This window comes from Sinocyclocheilus grahami, unplaced genomic scaffold, assembly GCF_001515645.1.
Source record: "Sinocyclocheilus grahami isolate Dianchi unplaced genomic scaffold, SAMN03320097.WGS_v1.1 scaffold275.1, whole genome shotgun sequence".
Lineage (NCBI taxonomy): Eukaryota > Metazoa > Chordata > Actinopteri > Cypriniformes > Cyprinidae > Sinocyclocheilus > Sinocyclocheilus grahami.
The window spans coordinates 622,075-640,805 of record NW_015505454.1 but is presented as its reverse complement, the minus strand read 5'-3'; the positions used below and the strand labels follow the sequence as shown (position 1 = coordinate 640,805).

Sequence of the window (18,731 nt, the reverse complement as noted above, 5' to 3'; positions counted from 1 at the left end):
CAACCAAAACATGGAGTGCAGGAAATGAGAGGGAGGTGTTAGTACATGATGACAAAAAGACACCAAGAGAAAACATTTTTCCTCATTTGCTATAAAAGCAACTTCAAAGTGACCTATTGTTGCCAGGAAACTTCAGATAAATGTTTGTTAAAGACTGATGTGATGTGTTGAATATAGTAGAATCTTTGTCCCAGTTTATTATATAGACAATCAATTTACAAGCCCAAATAAAATGCTGGCAAATCAGTGTGGCAATGATCAATTTCAGCTTAAAAGCACAAACTAAAAAAAAAATATCTATGTTCACCAGAATTTTCCCGCTCTTACCGGACTGATCGTTCATCATTCGGATGGCTTTGGCCTTGGCCAGCTCCAGTGCTGTGACCCATCTCTGCCTCTCCACCTCTGTGCTGGCTTTCAGATGGTACGTGCGCCCCCCACTGCTCAGAACAATATTGCAGGCGTCTTCGGTGTCGATGTGCGCCGTGGCCAGGTTGATGGTGCCGCGGCACGTATGGGCCATCTCTGCCTGTGTCCTATCAGGAGCGACGAAGACAGGAGCAACCAAAACATGGAGTGCAGGAAATGAGAGGGAGGTGTTAGTACATGATGACAAAAAGACACCAAGAGAAAAAAAAATTTTTTAAATCACAGAAAGACAGACACAGTGAACAATGAGAAGAAGAAGAGAGAGAGAGAAAGAAAGTGATTAATAATATTGTTAAATCATTAATTAAAATGTCCAGTTTGTCAAATGTTGAAGAGAGGTACCACAATGCATAACTTTTTATTATGATGTAACTTGCAGGATAGCTGTACTGTGAATGAAATCATATGTGGAGTGAATAATGCATCAGTCGTATGTAAGAAAGAAAAACACTGAGCACCTGTAGGAGGCACATTACTACACACAGCTGCAAACTGAGTGGGCAGAGAATAGAAGTTAACATGGCTATTGTGTGTCAGCTGGCCAAACAACAACACTCAAACAAACCAGCCAGTGTCACAGCCAGAGAGAGAGGGAACAGAGCGTGATGTAAACCCTGACAGAGAGATCAGGAAGAGAACTTACAGTACCCACTATCAAACAGCAAAGAAACTACTGAGGCCTACACAAGTGAAAAAGTAATACATTTAAAATAACTTTATTTCATACTAAGTAGTTCAAATCTATTAACATATTTACTGACATATCGCTCGAGACATATAAAAATGATAGCTAATTCAACTTTATTCAGAGTACTACTAATGCACAATTCACATTTCTTAATAATATTAATGTCACTATTGATGAGGATTGTATGATCTTTGATTAATAAGTCTTTGAACGCAAGATATTTAAAGTGTACCTGAAGTATACTTGCAATAGTTTCACTTTAGCACAATCAAATATACTTCACTATATCTTTAGTTGGACTTCAGCACTACTTTCGCACAATTAAAGTGCATTAAGCACAAAATTAGTTGTTTCAATTTAGCAGACTTTAAGTATGTATAGTACCAGTTTCGTATGCTAAAAGTACAACAGCAGGGTATTTTTATTAAGCACATACATATGCAAATGCATTTGTAGTATATTCACCATGAAATAAATTTATTTCAAATACATTTTATTATATTTATTTTTCACTAGGGTATCCTTATGAAAACATGACATTTCTCAAACAAACAAAAGAGAAAAGTACAGAGCTGCGTCCCTCAAAAGCATTGTGAGGTAAGTTGATCATAGAAACCATTGGTGGCAATGGTTACGATCTACTTACTTAGGCTTACAATGCTTTCGGGAAACACAGCCCAGAACAATAAATGTAAACTAGCTGTGTTTAATTTTCTGTTCAGTCTCTGTTTTCTACAACACCCCTTCATAACGATCTCTATTAGTGACAAACTGATGGATCACTGAAGAAGATCAATCAGTCAGCAGCATGCTACTTAAGATTATTGGCATCCGCAAACAATTTGATCACAGAAATAATTTAATTCTTGTTTTTAATTTAATGAACCGGAGTAAAAAGCTCATATTCAGTACATTTAAACTGACAAATATATTTTTTTTAAGTTTAAATGTTCCATATTAATGTCTTGCATGTCTAATCAGGCCGATACGATAACAGAAAAATTTAGCATTTATCGGCCGATACCGATATGGTGGCCGATATATCGTGCATCCCTACTAATAATTTGCAAGAATATAAACATTTTTTAGAAATCATATCAACAACCTATATATTGCAGAAATATATATACACATAAAAAGATCGATAGATTGACAGTCAAAACTGTAGAATGATAGAACGATAGATAGAACGACAGATAGATAGAACGACAGATAGATAGAACGACAAATAGACAGATAGATAGACAGATAGACAGATAGATAGATAGATAGATAGATAGATAGATAGATAGATAGATAGATAGATAGATAGATAGATAGATAGATAGATAGATGAGGGTGGCTGGTTGTTTAGTGTGTGAAATATTTCAGGTCTGAAAGAATTGCAGAGCCTCTTGGTAGTCTGTCAGGCCATTCTAAGGAGCTCTAATTTAACCAAGCCTTGAGTAGAGGCCTAACAAAAGCCTAAATCCTCACAAAACACAGCCCAAGAAAGACAGAGGCAGGGAATAAAGACAGATTCCTCACTCAGCTGCTTACGAAACACTGATTCAAACGTTGTCACGCCACTGAGGCTTTGCTGACTCAGAAAGAGAAAATGAAAAAGAGGTTCAGTGAAAGTGTAAAAGTGAATGCAGTAAAAGGCATGAAGGGGCAAAGAGGAGGAGCCGAAAAGTGGGGAGACACACAGAGAGCCAGAACCCTGTCTCTGTGTTACTGCTCTGGTTACCCAGTATCTGTTGCACATCTCTAATGGAATGTCAAAGCTCTGACCTCTCAGAGAAACTGTGAGACGCATTCCACTCATTCAGAGCCGGTCAGACATCTCTGACACAGATATACACTGTGCTTGTGGAAATTAATGTGTCTGTATTTAATGTGAAACATGTGTTATATGGCTAGATACCAATAAAATGTCAAAAATGCAAATATTCCTTTCTTCTGAACTGTTCTCATGAGCTGCATGCAAAAGAAAACATACAGCACAACCAAGTTAGTCTGATTCATAAACAAATTATTAATATAAACCAGTTATTTATAGTGTATCAAAAACATGATCACTATGATTTTTTTTCTCAAACCAAATTCACCCAAAGCCGATTCTAAAGATTTCATTGGTCACGTCAATCAAAGTGCTAATTGCCTACACAACGCTGAAACAAATACTCACCCCTAACCTTAACCTGCATCCTAACCTTAACCTAAGTGTTTGGTAGCACATCCTGATAGATAGCATTACTGTTTGTCATGAGATCCATCTTTCTGAACTTTGAACTGAATCCATAAAATGTAAACCTTTCTTGACAGGTGGCTGCACAAGTTGACCAATGAAATTGGTTGTGAGGTGTGATTTCTGCTTAACTGGTTTGGAAGAAAAGAAAAATAACACATTATCAGTGTAGTCCAGTTGAAGGGCAAATGACTCTATGGAGTGTTTTTTAAGGAATAACTCAAAAAAGACTCACAAGTTACCATTTTAATCAGTCTGACGAATCTATCACTGAATGTGCCTGACTGAATCAGTCAGTGGTTACCGAATTAACATCGGACTCATTTCAACTTCAAGTTATCATTACTGTCAGTGACACCAATCTTGAAATAAACAAAGTTTTGTGTAAGTAAGGTTTGTGAACTTTAAATATGTAGCCTATGATTACTGACTGGTTGTTCATGACTGCAAAAACACAGTTAATGTGTATTGTGTGTTAAATTATTGTCTGTGCATGAAACAATCATTTAAACCAAGTTTAAAAACCACAATTGAACAGTCTCTGTCATGTTCATTTTAAGGCCTATGCAGTTCATGTTAATACTAATAAATGTTAAGAACATTTCTGTCTACGTTTGCACCCAGCAAGTTATTTCCATTTTGAATAATCATTTCAGTAAAGCAGCCTACTTTGAAACTGAACAATCTGTGTGAGAAAGGGGATTAAAATAATATACCAGCATAATAGGAAATCGGAATCAGAAAACAAGCGATTCTCTCTTTCCACATACGAGACACTATAGTCTCCCTACTGTTTGTGTGAGTGTTGAAAGTGTTGAGTCCAACATCTGCTGGCTACATTTTTTCAGGCCTTCTGGGGACTGATGGTCTGACAGTTAAGCAAACCAAGTAATTGGCTGAATCCAAACTCAGATGACCGAGTCACTAGGGGGAGGGAGAGATACACATTCAGCTCAGAGACCAACCATCAATTACCATATTCACTCCATCACACAAAAGAAAAGAAAAAACCTCTAGAGCATAGATTGCATACTCAAACCCTACCAAAGCAAAAGCAGACAGGAGAAAGAAAGAGAAAGTTGGGGGGAGGAGGTGTGGAGGGGTAAAAGCAAAGATCTTAAATTAGCTTCACCCACCCTGCAGGGGACAGACTGGACGCAAATGGCTGTAAGTGGGTCAGAACTGAGAACATGAAGCCAGAGTAAGGAACTACCATGCCGAGCAAAAAGAGAGAGACAGATATATGTAAAACCAGCAGAGAGAGAGAGAGGTAGGGAAAGTGAGGCAATGACAAAAATAAATATCAGATGAGAGATGTATCCAGAATTTATCCAAAAAGAAAAAATTCATAAAAAGCAGAGGGAAAGAAAAAGGGGGTGATATTGATGTAAGAGAGTCTACGAAATTCACTTACGTACTACCAGATATGTAAGTGAATTTTCAACCATAATTTCAGTTAAATATATATAATTAAATATAATTATATATATTTTTTAAATCAAATTTTGAGTGCCTTCCAGGACATTCTGAGTGGTTTCTTGAGTGTTGCTAGGGTGTTCTTGTTGGTTACATCCTCCATTATTAATTTTAATATACAATACCATTTAAAAGTTGTGTCAGGCTGCATTAATTTGATCAAAATACAGTTAAAACTGTAATACTGTGAAATAAATCTTGCAATTTAAAATAACTTTCTATTTTAATATATTTTAAAATGTCATTTGTTTCTGTTTATTCTTTTTAGCAGCTGTTACTACAGTCTTCAGTGTCACATGATCCTGCAGAAATCATTCTAACACACTGAATTGCTGCTTAAGAAACATTTCTTATTTTATTATCAATATTAAAAACAGCTCAATGTTGAAAACAGTCATTCTGTGATGAATATAAAATTCAAACGAACAGCATTTATTTGAAATACAAATCTTTTGTAACTTTATAAATGTTTTACTGTCACTTTTGATCAATTTGATGCATACTTGCTGAATTAAAATTTTAAAAATCTTACTGACCATATTCTGAGTGGCCAGAAGAGCAGCAACTCCTTCCTTTCTGTAACTTGGCTTGCTCAGTTGTCATATGTCACATTAGCACTATCACTTAGGATCATTTAGAAAAGTTAATTATTTTTATTTCTATATTCTGTTATCCCTCTATGTATGTTTTTTTGTTTGTAACTTTTTCCAGTCCTGACACCATTGCAACACACTCCCAATCTCATACTAGCCCCTGGAGACTATCAACAGAGGGATTTCTCTGCAGTGCCCATAAATAATGCCTACTACTGCAAAAAATATATTATCACATGCATGAGAAACACACACTCAGCAATGACTGATGATTACTCAAACTGTGAAATTTACTGTATTTAGAGTCCAAAAATAATTATAGGAAGTGTGCAAAGTGTCAGTGAACACATCAGGCAAAGAGTTAACCTCACATATACCCTTGAGGGACACACTCCTCTCGGATCACATGACCACATTCTTCCCAGCAGAATGGAACGTTATCACTCATTGCAAAAGAGGGTCAAGCATTGTCTGGGAGCAAATGAGTTAGAGATGCCCTGAAAACAGAACATTTGGCTAATTGTGATAATACTGATTATTATTTAATATGCAATATGATGGGCAATTTGATTACCGTTTAATTTTCATCTCATGGCCTAAATTAGAATAATAATTTAGTTTTGCCTGTTTTTTAAGTGGGAATGTAATGGAAATTCACCATCTTCATGCATCTTAATGTCTTATTCTGAACAAGTCATCCATGCATTTTATCTTTTTTTTTTTTCAAAATGTCATAATTCGATCTTCCAGTGAAACGTCAGACTTCTCCCTGGTGATGTATGCCGGACTCTCTAATTATTTAGTCCACTTAAACCCCGCTGCTTTTTTACAATTGACTACAAGTTTCCATTAGGATCTGCATCTATTCAATCAACAACAGAGTCGATTGAATCCCACCCAATATTTATTCCTTTCTTCCATTTTTACTTGGCTGTATGTCACAATATGGACATTTTTCCTTTTTTGATAATCATTCAACTGTACGTCTTGAAAGATATGGAAGAAATTATATATTGCTACTTCCGTTACATCGCAAATTTAAAAAAACAACAACACAACATCTTATTAATGAAATTAAGCATCAAAACAATGTACACAAGAAAATATACCAATAAATACTCTGCTAGAAAAACAATGTACAATTTAAAGGAGAAATCATAATCTACTACTAGATTTTACAGATACTGAAAGTCAGATATAGGCAGGTTCACTGGATTTCCCTCTTTTACTAATAGATTCTTCATGAACTAACTAAAATAGATTACCATTGCAACTGATTGCAATAAGCACATCAGACATTAAAGACAAGTGAAAAGACTGTTAAGAAATCAAATATGCATAGAAGGAACCAGGCAGAGAGGAAGTGTTTAAGAAGAAAAACACAGGAGGGGAAGATACGTGACTCATCGCAATTAGGAGAAGGAGGAGGGGGAGGTGCTGTGACCGAGTGCAATTTACGCAGGCCATTACACTTTTACGTGTTTTAGCGCTGCAGATGACAAGACTGTATGTGTGGTGATGGAGGTGGGGGTTCTATTGCTCTCAGTAAAACTAACACATCAGCAGAACACATCCAAGGCACGTCCTATAGAAAGCCTCTGCATTTCCTTCAGAGTGTAGTGACAACACTACAGGGAGCTGAGTTCTTCAGAAGTGCACACAGAGAAGAGTGATTGATTAATGTGTCTCTTAATAATAATGCACAAGTCTACATGACAGCAAGATCAGTTCGATCAAGCCCAGAGAGATGAAGAGGTGTGCATGTGAGCAGCATCATCTCAACCCAAGGGCCATCGACTTAGTGTGTCAGAAACAGACTCTCTGGACACACGAATGACTCACATACATGTCAGCTCAGAGATCCTCGCTTAAAGTGATGGAAGGAGAAGTACAGGAAGGCAAGGCAAAACAGATTGAATGCACTGTGATGCACCAGAATTATCTTAATTGGATGGTGATTGTTTCTGCTCAAAATGAGTTCTGAAATAACATTACTGTTTTACTTTGATTAAAGAACAAATATGAATTGGCAGCTGACATGCTAAAGGAAAAAAGCATGAGCCTTGTTACAAGAGTAGAAAATCTCCTCTGTTTTGAGCATATAACAGCAGGGCTTTATCTCCCAGTACTTTCTCTTCCCCCACTCAGATTATTATAACAACCTGCTTCTTCGCTAATTGAACCACAGGAAATGATATGAAGACTAATGACGCACTGAAAAGACAATCCTTGGCCAAAACCAAAAATTCTGAACATACCGGGGAGAAAACATACACCAAAAATGCAAATAATAAAAGCAGACTTTGTTTGGAATAAAATATGATTAAAAAAACAATAATACTTTTATTCAGCAATGATAATAATAATTTATGTTCTTTTAAACATTCTGTTCATCAAAGATTCCTGAAAAAAGTTTTGAGCATATAACAGCAGGGCTTTATCTCCCAGTACTTTCTCTTCCCCCACTCAGATTATTATAACAACCTGCTTCTTCGCTAATTGAACCACAGGAAATGATATGAAGACTAATGACGCACTGAAAAGACAATCCTTGGCCAAAACCAAAAATTCTGAACATACCGGGGAGAAAACATACACCAAAAATGCAAATAATAAAAGCAGACTTTGTTTGGAATAAAATATGATTAAAAAACAATAATACTTTTATTCAGCAATGATAATAATAATTTATGTTCTTTTAAACATTCTGTTCATCAAAGATTCCTGAAAAATATATATATCAGTTTCCACAAAGGCAATAATAAAATAGTGTTTCATAAGCACTAAATTAGAATGATTTCTGAAGGATCATGTGGCACTGAAGACTGGAGGAATGGCCGCTGAAAATTCAGCCTTGTCATAAAATACATTTTAAAAAGCATCTAAATAGAAAACAGTTATTTTACATTGCAAGTATGTCACAATATTAAGTTATTACTGTATTTTTAATTAAATAAATGCCCTTGGTGAGCATAGAAGATTTCTTTCAAATCGTACAGGCCCCAATTTTTTTAATGGTAAATTACAAATAGATGAAAATATTGATACAGAAGTATTGATGCAATATTGTGCAAAGCACTGTAGAATTGCACATTATCAATATAAGATTGATTGTATTGGCTAATTGCACAATATTTTAATATAGTTTTTTTAAATATAAAATGACTGCATGGGGATTGATTGTTAGACTGATATCAGCTGAAAATAAGAAAATGCTGATACAGAGGCCACCTAGAGAGTGCGAGTCAGCTGCTCTCTGCATTTAAGCGCTGATGTTGTAATTGTGCATATTTAGCAGCATGAAGCAGATTTGCTTGAAAGATTGGTACAAATCTTTCCATTCACTCGAATATACTGACCACTAATGGACTAATAAAAATGTAGGCATAAAATATGCACTTTAAGTAGGCTACATCTCCTGTATTTGAGCAGTAGTGCCGTGTAGTGCACATGGTCAGGCCAGTAATACAGGTTCCCGTCTAAATCACATCCCATGCTATCTCATTCACTATGCTGTCCAGTAAATAAGAGTCCAGAAGTCTCTCTACTACAACTTAAAAGGTTTTCCTTTCTTTTGTGGAACACAAAGGATATATTTGTCCAAATAAAAATATCTTACTTTGTGTATCACATAAGTCATACAGTCTGCAACAACTGCAACAACATGAGGGTGAATAAATGATAACAGAAATTTAGTTTTCAGGTGAACAACACCTTTAACTACACTTCACCTTAGAACAGTTAGGCTACTTTCCCAATCATATTAGTTGTCATGGTGACCAAGGGGGTCTGGTGTTCTGCAGAAATCCTGGCATCCAGTTTATGGAGTGAGGGGACTGTGACGATTTGTTAATCTAATGAATCATTGATTTGTTAAATCAAATAAAAGTTAGAGTGTCAGATTGGTCGAGACGCTACAATACCAAGGAATTATCAAGAAGCCATTCATAATCTAATGACTGTTATCATACATTGGCTCTAAAACATATTCACACATTTACTGTTGCTCTTTCTGGCTCCCCAACAGCGTATTTGGCAGGTTGATTTGGCAGACATTAGCACAGCACGTTATCCAGACACTCCATTGTATTGGCTAAGTGAGCACCATTGCCAGAGCTCTCCGATGACAGCAGATCTAGCTTTACACCACTGCAATCACCTTCCACCATAATAGACTATTAATAAAGGAGAGCAGCAAGAGACATGCTTCTTCTCTTTCACAGTCAGCAGAGTGTCGCTTTCCCTTCAGACTCTCCAGTGCGGGTGGAAACCCTGTGGCCCACTGTGTGAAGTGTCACGGGGTCTGCCCAGTAGAGATACGGATTGATGGGCATTGCTTCAGTGCTCTTACAAGAGCCTTTGCCCTTACTTCATTAGTCGCTTGACTACAGATGTACTCCATGACGCTATCACGATGACCCTTGTGACCATCTGATAACCATTCGTTCTAGATCACAGCTGGTGCACAATACAGTTCTGATAGCACACAGGCTCTCAAATACACTTCTTGAATGTCTTCAGTATGCCTTGTTGCATTCACGTATTACTAATAAAACATTTGATCTTCAACATTATACCTATCAGTTAATACCGTATTAGCTGGTAGGTATAATTTTAAAGATCGAATGTTTTAGGATATACCAAAATGCTGCCTTCAAGTGCACCTTGGAAACTCAAATCTCTGAGTGAGGCACTTGTTCAATGGCATCATGCATTCAAGTCAGAGACATAACACAGAAGTAGCCTAAACAAAACAAAACTTCTAAATTCATAAATATGAAAATTATTCCCTTCTGTCACATATTTATATATAGTACACAACATATATTATACATATAATATATGTTATTAACTAAATTAAAGATCAGTGTATGATCTACTACGTTTTAAACTTGTAACTGGCTCAGAACGAATTGCGATATTTCCGACTCCACTTGAAGGGCACATAAAGCAAATAAAGCTTACTTGGCGACTATTTTTGCAACATCCCAGGCAGCTATTTTTTCGTAAATATTGTGACCTTCAAGTGGAGTCGAAATATCATAATTATAAGTTCTGAGCACATGAATGACCAAGCAAAGATCTATTTACGGTTGCAAAACTCAGAATTGAATTGAGATGTGACATTGAGAGGGCCGTCCTTTGGGCCCTGCACTTTGAGGGGGCCTCACGGCGAACAGGTTTTCAAGGTTTGCTATACATTTAGTTGTAATACCATGTATAAAGAGGTGATAGAAATGAATTCTGATGTAGTTATTTGGGATTAATGTTCACAATATATATGTCTCGTTTACTTTAGACTAGTTGCATGTTATGTTTTTGACTTGGCGATATAGCTAAAAAAATTGATCAACGATATAATGTTTCATATCGTTCAGTATCGATAATTACTGACATTTTTTATAACCTTTTTTAAAATAAAGCATTAGAATTTTTTTTTACATTTAACCACTGTATTTTTAAATTAACAAAAACAAATATTTTTTTGTTTCAACAGTCAAAAACAAAATAAAAATTAAACAAATATCTAATTTCTAATGTTTTATATGCAGATTAAATAGGTTAAACTTTTGGCTTGTCTCCCGAGGCCACAGGAGGGCGCAATGAGCAAACTAATGCAGCGCATTAAACTGTCAACGCAAGGAAGTAATTATCTATAAAAAAAACGTGCTTTACGTCTAAATTAACTCATATAAATCAAATATAATTTCATAAATTGCATAAACAATTATGAACAAAACAGCATCATGTATTTATGCATTGCTTAATACAAAGAGCCGAATCGCCCATCACACAGATTGCCTTTAAAAACATATGACAGTGAAAAGGAATAAAACTCCACAAATTTGCGACGTGTTTTCTAAAAGTTGAAACTGTTTTAACTTTGCATGGCTTTTTATACATCTCTTGTGTGAGACGCGAGTGCAGCAGTTGTATTTGTCCATCTAGAAAATGCGCTGAATATGCGTTCTGTGTGAATGGCTTGGTTTCGGTTTTAACCTAATCAAGATCTTCTCCGCATTGAGCTTCTATATTTCTCTAATATTTTGAATGAATAACGCAGCAACTGCGCGTCTCGTGGGCTAGACCAACAAAACATTTAACTACAACGTCACTTACATCATCACCGCATCCCGTGCGCCACTGACGCACATCTAACATTGGATTGTACTATTTTTGCATTCAAATGCAAATGTTTATTTTAAATTTGACTAATATTCATTCTTTACTCACAATCTCCTCATCACAGGCAGGCACAGCCCTCATGTTCGTGTTTGTGTGTGTTGTCTGCGTCACTCATAGCACGTGCCTATATCGTGCACTATATCGAAGGTGTGCCGTCGATAAATATCGATACCGTTTTATCGCCCAGGCCTAATATGTCATAACAACGAACGCCTGACTGGAAGGTACGAGCTTCCCAGGTGCATTTGAAGGCACTGTATGTTCTGTGTATCAACCTGAACAGAAAAATATGAAAATGTTCAAAACTATTTGTTAAATGATGGGTTGATATTATGTTAAAATATATTACAAATAAGCAATAAAATCTGACAACAAAGCTATCCTACATTCTGCTCCTTTATCTTCAATCTTTCAGGCTGTTCCACCAAACACGAAAGTACATTCTAGAATAAACACAGCTGATTGGCTCTTAAAACTGCAAGGGCTGCAAGGTAACGGTGCGTTTCCACTGGCACGTAGCGAGCGCAGCGGAGCGAGCGTTTTCAATTAATTCCTATGGAAGTTGAGCTTAAGCGCTCACACGGTGCATTATGGGATTGAAAGCGACCGGAAACATGGTTGCTTTAGTGTTGTAGCATTGCCAGTGGCACAGAGCACAGATTTGACGCTGTAGTGGAAACGCACCGTAAGACTTGCATTTACGGTGTGTTTCCACTACAGCGTCAAATTTGCGCTCAGTGCTGCTGGCAATGCTACGCCACTGCTTTGGGGTGTGTCAAATTTAGGGCAGAGCACGCCTCTAAAAACAATATTAATGTTTACACCCTGTTTGCGATTCATCTTCTTCTTTTCACAGCGATTGGTTGTCGCCCTGCGTTTTTCGCTCGATATTTGCATAAAGTCGAGGAATGCCCAACCTTTTTGATGCTCTCGGCTGCTCTCAACGCTTTCTCGGTGCCGCTTTCAATCCCATAATGTACCATTTGAGCGTTTAAGCTCCCCTTCCATAGGAATGAATTGAAAATACTTGCTCCACTGCGCTCACTACGTGCCAGTGGAAAAGCACCGTTACAGTCTACAGTTGTGATAATGACAATTACGATTTTTCCCATACATTTTTGCAGGAAGTCCATTTCCTCCTCCTTTAACTGGGAGAAAGTCCAACATGCACTTGTTGGAAACAATGTAGACTGGCAATATTTTCAACATTGTCAATATGGGGCAAGAAATTCTAAAAGAAAGTTCAGAGACTGATAATCCCAAGGGCAGTGCTATGCAATATTTCAGAAACTGCAGAATCACCAGCAGTAGGATACTTTATGACAATTATAATCTTTATAGCTCAAAGAACATATGTGACCCTGGACCACAAAACCAGTCTTAAGTCGCTGGGGTATAAGCAAATGGCTGCAATATAACAAAGAGTGAAAAATTTAAGGGGGTCTGAATACTTTCCGTACCCACTGTATGTATACAGTATCATGTATACATCTCAATTTTAAAAAAATTACCCTTATGACTGGTTTTGTGGTCCAGGGTCACATATATTAACCTTTTCCTGTATGAATGAGCAATCACTTATACATTTCAATGGGCAATATTTATGCTCGACTAAATCATTAAACGCTTCTCTTAAGCCCTAAACACACTGCACGATTTTCGGCTGTCCCAGATGAAAGATTGGCATCGTGAAACAATCGTGGCGCTTTCTGTGATCGTGTCTCCTAATCGGTGGTCCTGTGTCGTACAGTGAGAGAGGTCCAAAGACATCCATAGTCACGGTCTTGCGACCAAAGATAGCCTACGATACAGCATGATCATTGCACCATGTGTTTGCTGTTACGATCCACGTTTACTGACCAACCAATAAAAATGCGACATGAAATCAACGCGACATGGCGCTAAAACATAAAACTGCATACCTCTAGCTCTTATCCCCTCCTCTTTCGTCGCTTCCACTTTTTTTCAGCACACACAAAAAATACAACTGCTAAAGTGTGATTTATCATGCTCTTTTTGTTTACCACTAGCGCATGCTGATGACATTCTATTCTTCTATAGGAACGTCCATCGTAGCGAACGAGTCAACAGGTGTCATCATCGTACAGTCTACACACATGTCCTACCCAACTTTATTAGATCCATGTTGCACAGTGTGACATGCAGTGATATTACAGGATTGCTAAAATCGTGCAGTGTGTTTTGGGCTTTATGGGACAGACCTAGATGCACTAATTAAGTAATTAAAAGACAGCAGTAATTAGAATTTTTTGTGACAGCTACCTCATGTGATCCACCTGACACAAGGGGAGAAACATGATCACCATTGCTGGCTCAAGGGCCTCTTGAACAACAGGTGTTACTGGCCAAGCTCACAGGTGACACGTGAAGGTGGTTTAAATTTTAAAAAGATACTGTATCACTGCATACATAAGCGTCACATCAGATATCTCAGCCCCTGTCATTCAAGATGCTGTCACAAAACAAAAAAAAAACAATAATCCGAGTGTAGTTATGCTATGTGATGTGTGTGTGTGTGTATTGCATTACCGCATCTAGGTCTGTCCCAAACACACATATGTATACAGATAAAGCCACATACATATATAGAAAGAAAGAGTGTATTTTTTTTCGTGGATCACAAAAACATATATAAATTAATTAATTATTAATATGCGAAAATTTGGCTTTAAAAATATTTATTTTCCATATTATGTTTTAAGGGAAGCTGGTTACCATGGTAAATGTTTGTAAGGGATGTTTTACATCGTTGCGTGTACGCTGGCTAAAGCTAACGCTGGCTAAGTAACACATCTGTAGCTGGCCAGAGGCTGAATATGGACCTGAATAAATTACTGTTGACCAAGTTCACCATAAAAACAAGCCATATATATATATGATCAAACCTAAAGTTGTAAGACACGCCCACATACACACGCAAAAGTAGGTTGTCAGATATTAAAGTGCAAGGACTCTCACAAAGCGTCACACAGCATCGCTATACGAGAATATCAGTTGACGTTAGCATAAGCACTAGCTGACGCGCTAATAAAAACAGCGTACTGTTGTCATTTAATAAGAGACAGGCTTTTATCCGCTCGAAATGACATTTAAGGACCTGTTTTAAAAAGAAACACCCGGTGGTAAAGTGGGGAGATGGTTTTTAGAGGCGGACTAGCATCTGTCCACACTAGAGACGCGCTCATGAAGTGGTTTTGACAGCATTCATGACCTGCTTTGACATGACAGATGCCTACACTGGTCGGCCACACAACAGCATACTATAACATAGCCCAGTGTAGCCTAAAAATATGCATATATTGCATTCTAAATGAATGACATCAACACATGTGCATATGGAAGACGCATTATTTACCTGTAATAGGACAGCAGCCCGTTGCTGAGCACGAACCATCTGCGCTGGTAACCTTTGATGTAGTTAGTCCATTTAAAGAGCCAGCCTTTGTAGGTGTCCGAGCCCGGGGCTGGTGTCCCGCTCGCTGGCGTGGACGCGGCACTCTTGCCCTGCTCGCTCATGCTCCTCCTGCCCCGGTCCACTGCCGCAGACTGATGATGCCGCCGCCGCTGCTGTTTGCAGGGTAAGCACGGAACTGCGGTGAGAAAGGACACGATCCTGCCGGGGCCGCTGCAGGGAGCGGCCACTCTCCCCATAAAACTCACCGCCGATGCTCTGAGATGGACGGGTTACCAGAGGAGGAGGAGGAGGGTCTGGGGCAGGGAGAGAGAAACAGCGCACTCCCCCCTTTCTCTCCCCGATGACAGAGACATTAAAAGCAGCGAGTTGGAGAGCAGGAGCGACGACCACTGTCGCGAGATGAGAGCGAAATCACCCGCGCACTACATACGCTCATAGTTTGTCATCCAGTCGCTCACATTTTACTCTACATTATTCACGTGAATTACATACTAATAAGTACTGAGTGACACAAAACATGGGCTCGACAATAAAGAGTATTTAAAATGCTTACTATTATAGACAGTTCTATATGTTATAGACAATTCTAGTATTTATTTTATGTATTAAAGGGGTCATATGATGCGATTTCATTTTTTCCTTTCTCTTTGGAGTGTTACAAGCTCTTGGTGCATAAAGAAGATCTGTAAATTTGCAAAGACTAAAGTCTCAAATCCAAAGAGATATTCTTTATAAAAGTTAAGAGTCAGCCACACCTACCTAAAGCGGCTCGTTCGAACACGCCCCCACATATCTACCTCACTATGTGGGAAGATTTGCATAACGCAGCCCAAATGTTCACGCAAAGAAAGAAGGCGTAACTTTTACGTCATCCGCCCGGAACTGCCTCCTGTGTACAACAGTGAGCGCAAGCTAGATTAAAGTGATTATTATGTTTTGAATATGGATATTTTTCTTACAAAAACACATCGATTCGCTACAGGAGGCCTTTGTTCACCCCCTCCCCCGTGTGAGACACTTTCTTTTATGGATGGGCACATTTTAATTAAGTGCTTTTGGACTGATGCATGCAACACCCGCTGAGTGCCATGAAACAGCTTGAAAGATCAAAGGTATATTTTTAATATAACTCCGACTGGATTCGTCTGAAAGAAGAAAGTCATGTACACCTAGGATGACTTGAGGGTGAGTAATTTATGGGCTAATTTTCATTTTTGGGCGATAGTTTGTGATTGCATTTTCTAAAGATATGTCCAGACGTGCAGTCTACCAATAACATTAGAGCGACAGCAGTAGGAACGCCCACAAGCTCTTCACAGCACAGAGTCTATAGCGACATACAGCGAAAAAGTCGCTAGCAGGGTTAACGGAGCTTGAACGGGGCTTTAAGCGACTTTTTCGCTGTATGTCGCTATAGACTCTGTGCTGTGAAGAGCTTGTGGGCGTTCCTATTGCTGTCGCTCTAATGTTATTGGTAGACTGCACGTCTGGACATATAAAATCCAATCACAAACTATATGTATTGCCGGTAAAACTAAGATATCCTTCTGATATGACTAGGAATTAGACTTAAAAGAAATAAAAGTACTATTCTGCTGTTGGAGAGAGTTGTTATATAAACTACAGCAGTGCTCGTGCATTAAATCATTAACCGGTGCTAAACTGCTCACTGCATCATATAATTAACAACTCGAACCATCAATGTATTAATCAAACTCACTTAGACAGCCAACGGGTTTTTTTCTACGCATCATTTTTATATCCATGTATGTGGTTACAGTGAAATCGTTCAGGAAATCTGTCCTGTCTTGCCTGCATGCTAGACCACTGACAGATTCTTCACTCCTATTGGATGTCGCTCGCGAAATTCGCTGCTTATTTGCATAAAGTTGAAGAATTCTCAACTTTTGTCGCTTGACTCGCATCGCTTGACACGCCCACATTCCGTCGCCAACGGTCACTGTTGCTCGTGTCGCCGGAAGTCGCCAGCTCTCCATTGAAAATGAATGGGATTATGTCGCTCTGTCGCTGGCGGTGTGAACGGGGCTTCAGGCCTGCCCTACACCGTGTCTACGGCCGCGACGCACAAAATAATTACCTATTTTACAATATGTCTACACTGGATGCGGCGCCCGACACTCGTTCTGTTTATGACGTACTGACACAAAGTTCAAATGATTTTCAACGGTCGCACAAACGGCAATGTAGTAACATTACCGTTTGTTACTACAGCCTGCAGTTTGCCAGCTAGCTATGCCTTCCTCACGTTGATTCATATTACCTGTTCCTGTTGTATGGCTGTTGGAAATCCAATTAAACTGAAGAGGAATCATCCATTCTGGGTGTATCGGCGTGTGTGACAGTTGGAGAGAGAGGCGGCAGCTTTCCCGCGAGTGGGCGTGGTTTCAGCGCAGACTGCGGAGACGCACTTATTTTGTCAGGATTTTGACAACTTATTTTATTTACTTTATTTATTTGGGTGGTTTAATAACACATTTTTCTGTGGAGTGACAAACTCGGAACACATATTTAATATTGCTTTACACAGACTTTAAAACATCGCCAAGAAACGTACGGACTGGATCAAAACATAACTGGAGCGGAGTGTCTCCTCTCAACGCGTTATGTAATAACTCCCAGCAGACAATGAGAAAACCGTCTATTAAAGGGTTAGTTCACCCAAAAATTTAAATTAGCCTGTTTTACTCACCCTCGAAGCATCCTAGGTGAGTAAAACACTAATTTTCATTTTAGGGTGAACTAACCCTTTAACGAAAATACTGGACCAAACACGTTCTGTATTAATTGGATAATAGACTGATGTTTGTTTGTTTTTTTACCATTTTTGTGTTCAGGTTTTTTGGGCGGACCTGAATTGCTTTTCTTATTTTTTTATTAAAGTATTGAGATAACTTTGTGTTCAGGTATTTCATAGAATAGGACATGGAGACTGCAGTCATGTGATGTTTTATGATCTTTCACCGATTGATGGCGCCACAGCGTTTCAAATGTGGCACAAGCAGTTTGGTTTGGGATGCCAGACACAAGTGATATATGAAATATTCAACAAAAGACAAGAATACCTCAGGCATCGTTTGAATGGGTTTATTCATTTTTCATTGATGAAACATTACAGCTACTAAAAAGAAAACAAACATTTGTTTCCTTTTACAAAAAAGCAGGTAGCCCTTTAAAATCTAAAAAAAAAAAAAAGGCCTACCAAGACGATCCAAAACGATCCATATTCAGCAAGTCTGAATGTTCAGTCTAAAGCCTTTAACATTACTAGCACAGGACATATTCCACAAGAACATGACATCTGCTACATTGTCTAGTCCTCAGTCCACAAACATAGCACAACACTGTGTGGCATGCAAATGTATGAGCCTCTCTCTGCTGTTTTATAACACAAGCCTGACTTTTTCTCCATCACTTACATTTAAACTACATGCTAAGCTTATTTCGCACTAACATTATACAAAAAGACAAAACAATGCTCAAGTACTATTACAAAGATCTGCTTGTACTCACTCATGTAGGTACATCAGTGCAATTTACCCCTGAATGATTTTGGTTTATTGTTTTTCTCTGGGTTTAAACATTCTTCGAAACATTTTGGATAAAGTTCACAAGTCAGCAAAACGTATAACACCGTTTTAGTGGTTTCTGGATATTTTAACAATAACCCTTACA

General features: G+C 38.2%; 1 protein-coding gene across 1 annotated transcript; it reads right to left on the bottom strand.

The window, feature by feature from the left end:
• Positions 1 to 103: 103 nt before the first annotated feature.
• On the bottom strand, positions 104 to 17,419 carry LOC107599964 (oxysterol-binding protein 2-like). Its single transcript, XM_016291717.1, has 4 exons — positions 17,320 to 17,419; positions 14,979 to 15,427; positions 308 to 536; positions 104 to 130 (listed from the first exon to the last, which is right to left on the bottom strand). The coding sequence occupies exons 2-4, from the start codon at positions 15,272 to 15,274 to the stop codon at positions 104 to 106; spliced, it is 552 nt and encodes a 183-aa protein (XP_016147203.1). The 5' UTR covers positions 15,275 to 15,427; positions 17,320 to 17,419.
• Positions 17,420 to 18,731: the final 1,312 nt, after the last annotated feature.